Source organism: Camelus bactrianus, chromosome 32, assembly GCF_048773025.1.
Source record: "Camelus bactrianus isolate YW-2024 breed Bactrian camel chromosome 32, ASM4877302v1, whole genome shotgun sequence".
In the NCBI taxonomy this organism is placed as follows: Eukaryota; Metazoa; Chordata; class Mammalia; order Artiodactyla; family Camelidae; genus Camelus; species Camelus bactrianus.
This window is the reverse complement of record NC_133570.1, coordinates 10,682,563-10,696,010: the sequence shown is the minus strand read 5'-3', so window position 1 is coordinate 10,696,010 and position 13,448 is coordinate 10,682,563. Positions and strand designations below refer to the sequence as shown.

General features: G+C 46.2%; 1 protein-coding gene across 1 annotated transcript in view; it reads left to right on the top strand.

Moving 5' to 3' along the window:
• The window catches only part of SUDS3 (SDS3 homolog, SIN3A corepressor complex component), a 31,708-nt gene extending 24,031 nt beyond the window's left edge, over positions 1–7,677 (top strand). The window contains exons 11-12 of the mRNA XM_074356104.1: positions 1,341–1,425; positions 4,260–7,677. Coding sequence (XP_074212205.1) covers positions 1,341–1,425; positions 4,260–4,358 — 184 coding nt within the window. The 3' untranslated portion in view covers positions 4,359–7,677. The remainder of the gene's footprint in view (positions 1–1,340; positions 1,426–4,259) is intronic.
• The last annotated feature ends 5,771 nt before the right edge of the window (positions 7,678–13,448 follow it).

Genomic DNA, 13,448 nt, shown 5'->3' with positions numbered 1-13,448 from the left:
CAGCAGCTAAGCTGATGTGTCCAACTCTTGCAACCCAGCAGCTGCTCCCCTCTCCTGTGGCATCTGTTACTGACTCATTTGGGCTTCGGCCCTGGCTTCCTCACTTCCATCTTTGGCCTTGTCCCTGAGCTCATAGAAGACGGTGAAGGTGGTCCTGCACTACAGGCCAAGAGAATAGATACAGAGTCAGAAAGGGGAGAGTCTGTCTCGTCTCCTCCATTCAGAGCAGCTCTCCTGGCTGACCAGGTCAAATTAGATACCCTTTGTTGCATGTCAAGATGCTCTGAACTTTGTTCGTTAGTGTCTGCCAGGTGTGACTGTTTAATATTCATCACTGCCACTGTATTTGAAGCTCTTGATAGCAGGGGCCTTGTGGCTTTGCTCACTGTCTACCTGCAACCTCCAGCCTGGTCAATGGTATACAGCAAGTGACTAATGAGTATTTGTTGAATGAGTGACTGAAGTAAGGGCTGAATTTGGTGTCCCGTCTTGTGGATGACACATGGAAAAAAAAAGAAAAAAACAGGGCAGTCGTTCAAGCCCATTTGTTCTGTCCACCCAGCCTTCTGCAGTATTTTGGGGTGGAGGCAGAAAGTGGGAACAGAGGTTTTACTTGAAAAATTATAATTTATCTTTTGAATTGGATCATACAGTTTGAATAAAAAAATACAGAGTTAGTTTCCCAGCCCTTTGCTTCACCCCCTTTTCTCCTTTGCAGTGGGACCAAGAATATAAGCTTTAGCTTTAGAAGATCAGGAAGTCATCTAAACTAATCCAAGGATGGAAGCCTTTATTTCATTTGTTTGTTTATTTTGTTGGGGAATGGAGCATGTTGGTGTTTTTAATTTGTGTTAATGATATTGTATTCATATTTTTCTGTTTCTTACATTTTCACTAAGAACTGGGTTTTTAAGATCCACCCATGTTGCTGTTTGTGTCCACGGGTCCACACTAATTACATCTCTCCACCCTCCCAGTGATGGCCACCCTGCTTTGGCGCGAACTCCCATTATCCACAGATAATGTCACACACGACATCTGTTGAGTCCCTTCTAGACCTGCAAGAGTGTTTCTTTGGGGTAAATAATCAGGAGCAGGATTGCTGGCTCACCGGCATCCCGTTTGTCTCCAGGAAGTGAAACCTACGCTCTCCTCACCTCCCATGATGCTTAAGGGGGAAGATGGCTATGTTTATGGCCTTGATGGTTGTGATGGTTTTTCACAGGTGTATCCTTATCCCCAAACTCACTGAGTTGTATATGTATGAACTACTTTTTACATATCAATCATACCTCAGTGAAGTGTTTAAAAAAAAAAAGTGTGTGTCTTGTTTCTGGCAGGTACCACAAGAGCCAAGCCATCTATCTGGAGTCAAAGGACAACCAGAAACTGAGCTGTGTGATCAGCTCTGTCGGAGCCAATGAGGTAAGGCCTGAACTCCCTCACCCTTTAGGAGAACGAAATGGGACAGACTTGCAGTGCAAGTGCAGAGTCACGTGCTCCATGTAGGTTAGAGTCTAAAGCCAGCACTTCCAGGCAGAAATGGCACATAGGCAGAAGTCACCCTTGGAAAATCCCTTACTCTGCTTGACTACGGTATACGTGGGTTTGTGTATTCCTTGTGGTTTTGTGAACTCCCTGTAAAGGAACCCAGTTAGGAACCACTGAGATGCAAGTTGGTGTGCTATCTGCACATTCACATCCTGCTGCTCTTTAAGGTAACCATCTACTGAGAATGGGACTTGCCTGTGGAGCACATTCCTTCTCTGTTGTGTTATTTCTCTCAAGCTTTCGTGTGTACTGATAGATTTGCTTCCTGCTCTGAGGGTTTAACAAGGCGTCTGGCACACAGTAAGTGCCCAGTAAATGGATGCTGGCCTGATCTGACCCGCACACTACTCCTCACTGCTGTTTCTAATCTGATGTGTCCTGTTGTGCTCCCGAACAGCGAACTACCAGGCTCATGCCCTTAGGTTCTGATCTCCTCCAGTCACTCTTGTAGGATGGGGACTGAGTGGAGTCAGCTCAGAGGGTCATGCTCAGGGGTGATGTGCGTGGCCTGTGACTTCTCCAACTGGCCCTTCATTAGGGGGATGTGGTCTGTGTGTAGCTGGCATTGTTAATAGTCGAAAAACAGTTTAAAACTTTACTAGCTGGATTGGCTTCATCTTTTATCAGTGCACAAATGTCTGCAAAGAAATTGATTTTTATGTGTCTACCCTCTGTAACTTATTCGTGCCAGTGCACAGTAAATCTAATGAGACTGGATTATGAAATGACTTAAGCCTATTCTGTTCTCCCAGCTTCCTGCATTGAAAATGCCCTCAAATGTGACTAGTTTGTAAAGTGATTGTTTACTTTGAAGTTAGAGAGAGCCTTCCAGATAAATGAATGTGGTTTTTCTCTGGGCTTGGGATTTGTATGTCATCCCAAGCCAAGTCAAAACTAGAAGAGAGGATCTCAGAGACCTGCTTGCTGTTCCTCAACAGGAGGCTTTGCGATGTCACAGCAGGGCATTTGTGACTGGCCACGTGGGCCACTGTCCTAAGTGCAGGTGGCCTCCTAGTACCTGAACCCAAATCCAGAAGCCATCATCATTCTCTGTGACATCTCAGGATTTTTCAGGAAAATAGACATGCAAGTTAGATTTTTTTCTATGTTGAAGATTGTCATAATAGAGTGTCAACAAGATCTGACAAGGAAGCGGTGACACTGAGACATGTTATCCTGGAGGGGAGAAGCCTCAGTGCGTCGCAGGCATACAACCCTGGTAACAGGGAACATTTCTTACTTCTTGGAAGTGTCCCCGCTGATTTTCCAGGTCAAGTCCTAAGTGACACTGAGGGTCCCTTGGCCTCTGCATTACCTGACTCTGGGTGTATCAGGTGCTTGGGTCTCAGCATGTTGGTGACTGCCTAGTGCAGCCCTCCTTGGGTCCTTTGGAGGCTCAGCTTCATGTGAGGTCTTTATTTTTAAACCAATGTGTTTGACTTTAAAGTCTCTGTGTTGTTAAGTAATCATGGTAAAGAAGTTGAAATGAAACATAGCTTTTTTTTTTTTTTAACCTGAAAACTGAGTGGGGAAGGAGGAGATAAATCTGCAGAGTTGTGCTTGCATATATGGGTGAGATGCAGATCTTTAAAAGAGTCATGCTTTTGGCTCCATCTCATTGCATGTTAAACGGGTGAAAGAAAGGGTGAGAAGGAGAGTCGAGGGCTGTGGTTTAATGAAGAAGAGCATGGGGCTTTGATGTCAGGCTCCAGGGTTCACCTGGGACAAGATGACTCACTCTTGCTCTTCTGTTAAATGGGGGTGATGACAGTACTTACTTCATGTGGTGGTTCTGAGGATGAATAGGCTCAGCTTGGTCAGCAGTGTGGAGCCCCCAGTCATCCCTCCTGCAAGTGTGGCAGGTGACTGAGGAGCCGGCAGCTCTCCCTCCCATCCCTGGCAGCAGGGGTGCCTCGTACCGAGTGCACCAGGCAGCGCTGGCAGGACCCCTGTTGGAAGCGTTCCATCTCAGTTCTGGAGTCGAGTCTGCCCTGAAAATACCAGACATCTGATCCCATCTGTGGGAGAGCAGTATGCTCAGGAGGGAAGGACTGTCTTAAGCTAATTTGGCCTCCTCAGGATCCTCTTTGGCCCTTGGCTCACTCATGGGTGCTTTTATTGTTGTCCTTTTTTTTTTCTTTTCTTTTTATGACCTTTAGCCTTAATTGCCAGGAAACTAGACTATTGAAAGGCTAGACTGTTTGGAAGTCCCTTGGGAAGAGGAAGATATTCCCAAATTTGGTTGAAAGTTTATGTTCATGAGTATATGTTTTTGTTTTTGTTTTTGTTTTACTCTTTTTAAATTGAAGTATAGTCAGTTTGCAATGTTGTGTATACTTCTGGTGTACAGCACAAGGCTTCAGTCATACATGAACATAACAATGAATATATGTATCTTGAGTTGATAATTAGGTAATCAAACCAAATCAAAAAGAGTCTTCAAGATGAAGGCACAACTAGAACTCAAGATCACTGTGCTTTCCATTTGCTTACCCGAGGGTGTGAGAGAGACGACCGGGAGAGAAGGCTGATCCCTGCTCTGCAATAGAGGGTGCCTTTGGGAGGCGCCTGTGAAGGCCCCACGGGTTGGCAGGAAGAGGTTGCCAGTTGTCTGCCTGCACCCAATTCACGCATGTCTCTGTGCCCTGGAGCGTTTCCTCCTCAGTATGAGCCCCTCTCATCTTGTCCCTTTTCCTTCTCCCCTGCAGATCTGGGTGAGGAAGACCAGTGACAGCACCAAGATGAGGATCTACCTGGGCCAGCTGCAGCGCGGGCTCTTCGTGATCCGCCGGAGGTCAGCGGCTTGACTTCCTACAGTGTTCTTCCCTTGACCCCTTTCCTGGAGCGGTTTTTGGTTTTGTTTTGTTTTCCTCTTAATAGAAAGTTTTTAACTTGGGGATTGCTCCTTGGCCATGGAAAATGGCGAATACAGTTGTGGATTCTGCAAGGCGCTGTTGTGGCCAGCCACTCCCCATCGTGTGTCCTTCTTGATCCACCTCGACTCCTTCCGGTCGTCGGTCACCGTGAGACTCTCTCACTTCTGGGAGCACTGGGAGTTTGCTTTACTTCTTTGTTTTTTTGCTTATACTTTTTCTTTTTTTTTTTTAAATTAAGCCTCCTTTGAGTTTGAAGGGACAACTCGATTAAAATCTCTTTAGGTTTTCCTGCCATGAAGAGGAGTAGGAAGGGATACACTCTACAATGCGTTTTCATGTTTTGAATCTGATTTGTGGATCACTTAGCTACTTTCTTTGTTGGGCCCAATTCGCTGTTTCCCCAGAAGCTCAGGGCAAAGGTCCTAGAGGAAGGAGATTAATTCTCCTGGCTCTCAGCCTTCTCGGAGAAATAAATGCCTTGTGTAACATCTGGCGTATGCCATCCATTCCATTGGCTAAAAGACAGAAAAACTTGCCTGGGAGACTATGTGCGCTGCAGTAAATGGGGTCGGGGGAGGGGCCGTTTCATATTCATGAAGTACTGACGGTACCATATTTTAAATGTTGTTTAGTGCAATCGGTTTTATTCAGACACGTTTGTTCTAACTCAGGCTGGAACAAGAAGTGGTCCTTTTGGAAGTTTTCACCTGTAATTCACTTCTCTCTCCTGCTCGCAAGTAGATGAGGCGGTGCCTGCCGCAGGCTGATTATCTGGGGGGTCTGTTGTAGGTGGGGAGATGAGTTGGATGGTGTCATCGTCAGTGGTCCATAGACTCTCACTCATAACTCACACTGCGCTCCTGTTGCTGTTGCCATTGTCGCACTTGGCTGTTCCAAACCCATGGAACCTCATTGTGGGCACTCCCGGCCTCCCAGGCCATCTCCTGGGAGATCTGGCCCAGGTGGAGACAGGGCAGGCTGTGGCTGCCACTAAACCTGCACTCTCCCTAATGAGTCCTGATGAAGCAGCCTTCCCTGCTCTCCCTGCTCCCTTTCCCTCATTCCCATCATCAGAGAAATGATTCATTGGGTGACTTTTTTTTTTTTTTAATATTCTAGTTTCCACCTAAATGCTTCAAATATTTAGAATTAGAGCAAGTGTTAGCATCTCTACGGACAATCAATAGACCTTACACAGCCTAAGAAATCGTTGTAACTAACTCCCTTGGTCTCAAGTGATTCTCTTTGTGTTGTTTCTTGATGCACATACCTAAAAGCTACTTGGGGAGCTGTGATGACAAGTAAATCACCTTCTCCGAAGTCCTGGCTTCAACAGAGACCAGACCTTACAGACTCAGAGTAGAGATTTGCACAGATACATTTTAGTTTTAATTTATAATCCAATTTTTCTCTCATTTTTTTCTGGTGTTGGAGTCTCCTTTAGAAAACAGGATAAATGATGCTGTTTATCAAGTTGCCTGGGCGCTCTGTGTTTCTTCTCTGCCTCCCAGCCCCACCTCCATAATTGTGATCTTTACAGTAAGATCAGGGGCTTCACCTTTTGTTTCTTCCTGGCGGCCTTTGCTGTAAGAGAGGCTCTCTCGATGGAATTGTCCCGGTGGTGTACGTAACATCTCATGATGTCAGGGAGCTCTTTGTTACCCCTTAGTGCCCTGTAATGGAAATTTATTTAGATGTATTTAGTGTATGTTGCCACTGAAAGTGGTGGGTCTTTTGTTGCTGTTGTTTTGAAATGATTGTTTTGTCTTCCTAACAGTACAGCAAAGTTTGTTTTTTAGGGGGAAGAATTGTATTGATAATCACTGGAGGTTCAGTTTGAAGCAGCAACAAGTTGCCTGGTTTTCCTGCCTTGTCTGGTGGCTCTGTTGTGCTGTCATGAAAGACGTTCATTTGAAGACCAGGCACTTGAGCCTTTTCCCTTCTATGAATGTTTGAGGTCAGACTTCAGCATGGTCTCGGCCCCATCACTGCCTTCTCCTCAGTAGCCTCACAGCCCTTAAAAATCATGATCTCATGAAAATGGGGTAAACTGTGAAGTACTCTTGAGACACAGCACAGTAAATTATATTCCTAATCCCGGATGAGTTGATTTTTTTATTTAGTCACTCTGCAGATGGAAGAATCAGCAGTTCAGCCCATCGGACAGGCCCCTGTGGTGACCAGGGGTGGAAAAGGCCCCTTGTTAGGAGGAAATGGAGGTGCTTTTGTGATGAGCAAAGTCAACCTAGAGAGGAAAAAAAAAAACCAGACTTTGAGCTTCCTAGAGTAAGAGGGGCCTGGCTGCCTATTCTTATTCCAAAAGGTCTCCGTCTCTCCTTAGACCCCAGGGCACCAGATGGATCCCCAAATTCAGCCTGTTTCCTACAGGTGACACTTTGATAAAATTTGATCCAGACAGTTTCGATCAAGAACCTGTATGTGTGTTATTTTGATCAAGAACCTATGCGTTTATTTTGTTGGAGGCATCTGCCTCAAGTATTATACGCGGTGTTTGCTTTGGATGTGTCCTTGTATTTATTTTACCTCCACTTGGAGGTTTTTATGTGCCTCCCTCAACTTCCCCCTCCCCCCCAAGCCAGTGTCTTCTTAACAGTGTCCAGATTCTGTAGCCATACCAAAGCCCAGGACGTTTTCATTCATTTGGATACCAGTATTTTTGGAAGTCTAACTACCTAATGTAAATTTTTTTTTTTTTTTTAAAAACTTCTAGCTGGGGCCAGTGTAAGATCGCAGAGGCTGGTCTGCAAATCAAGCTGCTTGTATTTGTGTGTGAGATCCTGCGTTTAGGATTGGGTGACTTTTCTAAGAGAAATGTGGGGGGTGGGGTGGGGTTGGTTGAATTTTTTTACCTAACTTCGGGGTGGAGGGAAATCCTATTTTTTACAGTATTTTTGTTTTTGTTTTTCTATTAACATTTCCTCTTAGCCTTGAATTTTTACTAAATTTCCTCCTGATTTGAGAGTCTTGTTTCTAATCTGGGAATTTGAAAACTCGGTATATAATGTTACACCAGTTTTTCCAAAGAGTTCAAACCACTTTAATAGCAGAACATGGCAAAAAAACAAAAAACAAAAAACAGCAGCCATTTCAGGCAACTGGTGGGCTTTTTATACAATAACATTGTTAACAGGTACATTAAATGTTCTGAGAGGTGAATGTAAAATGTAAAAGATAGAGGTTTTTTGTGTGTTTTTTTTTTAATTACAATAAACTTTCAAAGAGAAAACCAGCATATAGTCTGTGTTATATCCATTGACTTGATAAATGATTGAAATTTATTAGATTTTCTCTCCAACGACCATAGGGGAAGGAAGTTGAGGAAGAGGGAAGGCTCTACGAGACATTGGCTTGTTATGGAGAGTGAGAGGTGGAGTGGCATCAAAGACTGACTCGGGTTTGTAAAGAGCAGTCTAGGGGTGTCGACCCTTAAAGGTAGTCAGCTGTCTCCTGGTTGGATAAAAGAATCTGATTTAGAAACTGAGTAACTAAAATTGGCCTTAAATAGGAAAAGCGTGAAGATAAACTGGTAGGAGGAGGAGATGTTCATCTGGTACCCTGGAGCAGTGCTGGCCCGTCTCACCAGCACCTGAAGTGTTTCTGCAGCTCCTAGGCGGTAAACGGATGAGGCCACTCACTGCTGCAAGTGACCACTCTGTTGTGCTTGTAACCTAGTCGTGCTTCTGTCACTCATTAGAAGGGCTGCTTCATGCTTTGAATAATGGAGGAGGGGGCAGTCAATATTTGAATAATATTTTATTGTAACATAACATACATATGAAAAAGTGCACAAATCTTAATTGTAGAAGTTGTTTTCTCAGTGTGAACACATGCACGTAACCAGCATCTAGACCAAGAGACAGTGTCACCAACATCCACAACACAACTGGCATCTGGACCAGGAAACAGCATCGCCAGTGTCCACGTAACTGACACCTGGACCAGGAGACAGCATCACCAGTGTCCATGTAGCTAGCACCTGGACCAGGAGACAGTATCACCAATGTCCACATAACCAGTATCTGGACCAGGAGACAGCATCACCAATGTCCACGTAACCGACACCTGGTCCAGGAGACAGTGTCACCAACATCCACATAACTGGCATCTGGACCAGGAGACAGCATCACCAACATCCACATAACCGGCATCTGGACCAGGAGACAGCATCACCAATGTCCACGTAACCGACACCTGGTCCAGGAGACAGTGTCACCAGTGTCCACATAACCGGCATCTGGACCAGGAGACAGCATCACTGACAACCATGTAACCAGCATCCAGACCATGAAACAATGTCACCAACGTCCATGAGCCCCGTAGCGTTTCTTCCAGTTACCACTCCTCACTAGTGTAACTGCTAGCCCACTAAGTTTACTCTGTTTTGATCACTTTAAGATTCAAGCTCTTGAGGTCTGCGGGTCCTTCCACAGTTGTTCCGAAGGAGCCAAGTCCCTGGGGTAGCCTAGGGGTAGGCTAGCTGGCAGGCAGCGAAGGATGTGGCTAAAGAGAGGCAGTGAAAAAACAGACTCAGCTCCCGCATCTCACCCTCCTGTTTGTTACCAAGGCGAATGGGGCTTGCCCTTGACGCTAATATCCGCCTTGTACTGAGTACTGCCTGTATGCCAGGCACTAGACTCAACCTTCAAAGGAGTAATCTGTAAAGAGTACTAACACCCGCAAACTTGAGGCTTTAATTCTCTTGTGAGAGCCAGAGCTCAGCACTGTGCTTGGTCACAGGAAGTGCTCCGTAAATGTCAGTTGTTGGACAGTGTTACTGTACCAAGTGACAGGCAAAGCAAGGCAGGCTGGTTACAGTGGCTCCAGTTCCAGGTGGCGTGCCCTCCACCGGCGTCATGTCATTTAAGTCGCTTAACGGCCCTGGAAAGAATACACTGGTTTGTCGTTACCACCAATTTTCAGAGGAGAAAGCAGACCCCTTTAGTCACAGAAGATGTTCAGGCACCTCTCTAAGGTCACACATTGAGTGGCCGGGTCCCACTCTTCTGGAATCTATCTAAGGCAGGTTTCCTAACGGCTGCCCTCTGCTGTCCTTTTCCCAACCTCCTCTGTTAAAACACATTCAGTGTTTCCACCTTTCTCCTTCAGCCTTCCCTGGGGGTTGGCTTTTATCTGCTCTCACCTCTTGGACTGGCATACTCCCAGAGCAAATTTAGAGGTCAAAACACTATTGGGTAGGGCCCTCCTCCCTGCTGGATAACTCTGGGCTTCTCCCTTGGCAGTAGAGTCAAGGGAGTCAAGTTCTTCACCAGGAAGTTACTTTCCTTTAACAAGACATGAGCATGGCGGTTCCACAAAGGGAGGAACCATTCAGGACGTAGAGGGTCATCAGTCTCGGTAGAGCCGACTTTATCTGATAAGCCTTGGAGGAAAACGTGTCTCTGTTTTTCCGGATGACTTTCTTCCCACCTTTCCTATCTGTAAAGTCAGGAGGAAGGGTAGGAGCCAGTGAACCGGTTTCCAAAAACTTAGATGAAGAGCTGGACATCCTACCTCTTGCTGCTTCCTGGGTGTCGGTGAACCTTCCCTGTCACGTCCTGTGGGGTCACTGCTGGCAGAGCACACCACTCCCACGTCGCCTGCTGCAGACCGCCTGCTCAGCCCCGACCAGCAAGCTGTGCTACAGTAGATCCTGGGGGGCTGCAGTCTTTGGGCAGAAGCAGGAATGGAACCAGTTTCTGGTCTTTCACTAGTGTTAGAGACACCCCAAGCCCCATTTTTGGTAAAGCTAAGTCCTTTTCCTGCTTTTAAAAAGAAGGCACTGGATGGAATGAACTAGAAACATGGGTACCAGTTCACTCTTTTGGGGCATAATAGCATAGCAAGAAATATATTCGCTTCAGGAACTTTAGTGTTAACCAGAATAGATACTTTCGTGAATAACTAACTCTGGTTATTAAGACAAAGAGATACATATGTTTTAGGAAGATCGTTAGGGGAGTGAGGGACATAAGATACAGCACAGGTACCCAGATGCTAATACCTTTACCCATTTTCTCTAATCTGCGTTTGCTCATAATTCCCTGAAAGATAGAGATCTATAAAATAGCAGAATTTACTTTGCTGATAGGGGAAGACCAATAATGAGAGTTACAAAGATTCTCTGCCCTATTTCTCGAGAGCTGGAGGGTCAGTAGTCTGTGCTCTGGTTTTCTGTAGACTGGTGCCCCCATCTGTGGGCAACACCCCTCTCTCAGCCGATGGTGCGGACGGGCCAGAGGTTAAAGCAGGTGATACTGCGGACCCAGGTGGAAGAGCAGTGCCCGTGGGGAACGAGCAGGTGCTGAGTGGGATGGGGGTGCGGCAGCCCCAGGAATTCAGGCAAGCCCCTGCAGGTGACCAAGAATCGCTTTCATTTCACCATTGAAATGAGCATTTGAGTGTTTGCTGAGATGCAGTGTGGCATTGTGGCAAGCGCAGCAGAGCAAAGGCTTTGAAATTAGTGTTTGGATCCGGCTTTGCTTCTTAACTGTCTGTGTGACCTGGGGCAACTTAATCTCTCTGAACCTCAGTTCCTACCTCAGAGTGATTTTGAGGATTCTAATAATAACAGCACACGTACTGCTTAACTACATGCTAGACATTGTACACACATTAACTTACTGAATCCTGTAATCCTATGAGGTAAATAGTACTATAATCCTTATTTTATAGTTTAGGAAATCAAGAAACAGATTAAGTAAGTTGCCTAAGGTCACACAGCTCGTAAATGGTGAGCCAGGGCCAAGCCCAGGCCGTCTCCGCAGAGTCCCTGCCCTCGTTCACCAGGCTGTACCATGAGGTGTGGGTAGCGCAGGCCTGGGCGCGGGGCGTGCCCCCAGCCTGTGCAGACCACCCCTTCCCTTGCTGCTGCTGCCGCCGCTTTGGACATTAGGTGCCAAATCGGCGCCCGTTCCTGGTAAGGTAGTTTAGCGCCATCAGACAAAAGGTGAAGCTGCAGGTTTTAGAGATCATGGTAAGTGTCAGCTCCTACATTTGGGTTGTAAACGCCCAGCGGGATGGGTTGAGAAGGATTCTGAGGCTCAAGCTTGGGTAGAGTAAACGTCATAGGCTATCCCTGATCTAGTCTGACCACTTCATTTTGACAATGAAAACATCTGAGGCCCAGAGATGGTAATAATTTGCCTAGGTCATATGGCCTGCCGTGGGCAGTGTGTGGCTAGAACACAGCTGGGACAGTCATTTGAATACCTGCTTGGATCAGACTATGCTGGAAAGCATGGTGGACAGGCCCCTTTATGACTTGGACAATTTGTTGTCTCAGTAGATTCGTTTTTGCCTCTGTGCCTGCAGTAGGGGTGATGGGGGTCCTGGGTTCATCATCCTGGTTGGGCCACTCATTAACCTTGGGCCATCTGCATAACATCGGTGTGCTTCAGAGTCTGGGCACACTCATCCCAGCGTGGCTGGGACTTTTCTGGATTTAGCGCAGAGTCCTGCACCCCAGGAACCCCGCTCAGACTCTGCCAAACTGGGACAGTGGGTCACTCTACTCAGTTTTCTGTGGAATGAAGATGAGAATTGCCCCCTTTCCATGGAGTTGCTTTGAGGATTAACTGGTTTATTTTGGGTAAAGCCCTTATAAGTAGTTGTTTGGGACAGAGTAAACCCTCAGTACATGTTTGTTGTTTATTGTTCTTGTTTTCATTATTATGGGAGCAGAAGGGTCCCTGCCACAGAATGGGTTCCTGGAGAGCTTCGCTCTCATCCCAGACAAGATGGGGAACCTCCATGGTCATCTGGTTACCTACAGCCAATTGTTTGGAATACTTTTTTCTTCTACTTGAAACAGTAATCATGGGCTTGAGAATGGGATAATCATTGCATTCAATTCAAGTGACGTTTATGGAGCTTCTGTTGCATGTTACATAGTGTACTGGGCTCTTTTCAGGGATTCAGAGATAAATAAAAGTGTGTTCCTTCCCTCTGGGAGAGCGGGGATGGGCACCCATGGTTGTCAGTAATTCTAGTTCAGTGTAATAGGCCGTGGAGAAAGTGGGACTGGAATGCGGGCAACTGAGAAAATAATAGCACCTGACATTTATTGAGCAGATGGTTAAGCCTTCATGTGCAGTATCATTCATTATTTATTGTAACCTTGTGAGGTGGTTCCTGTGTGTCTGCAGTTTACAGATTGGGAAGCTGAGGTTTTGAGAGGTTAAGAAACTTGCCTCAAGTTCAGCCGACTCAGTTCTAAAGCAGGTCTTGCTGACCCAGAGTCTGTATTAACGACAAATGCTTTATAATTTCTTCTGAAAGAAAATAAAATTCGAGCTTGGCCTGAAAGCTAGGCAGGCCTGGAGCAGTGTCCATGGCTAGGAACAGGAAAGCGCACAGAGGGGATGGCTTGAGTGGGAGCGCAGAGGCGGGAGAGTTCGGGACATGTCCAGAAAGTCAAGACAGCGTGTGTTCAGCAATAAATCTGGGTGAATGAGCTTTAAACTTTAAAAATCAGTTTGCTCCCCAGCCCCGTATCTTTTTGTCCTTCCACACCTGGGGCTCACCTTCCTTTCCTTTCTGCCTCTGCCTCTCTCCTCTCCTCCCCATCCCTGGCCCACCCTGTTCCCGCCTCCCTCCCCCTTTGATATCGCCAGTGCAGTGGCTCGTGGCAGTCCTGCGGTGACGCTTTCCAATTTCACACCTACATGCTCCTGAAAGTATTCGTAAACTAACTCGTATGTAAAACCAATAAAGGGCAACAGCGCACATTCCTGTTAGACAGTAATTTTGTTTGACTCCCTTTCTTCTGCTTTGATCACTCTTCTTTCTGCAAACATGGTGCTTTGACCTTCCCAGAAGTGGAAACTTTCAGGAATCCTTACGTTGTCTTATTTAATACACTCAACAACCCCGCGAGATGTGTCTTAATGATTCCCTAATTTTACAGGTGAGGAAATTGAGGCTCGGAGGAGAAATGAATGTTCGCCTCTGTACCCTCTTCATGTTTCCTTTCCCCTTTGGCTTCCCCTATCCTAACGTAGA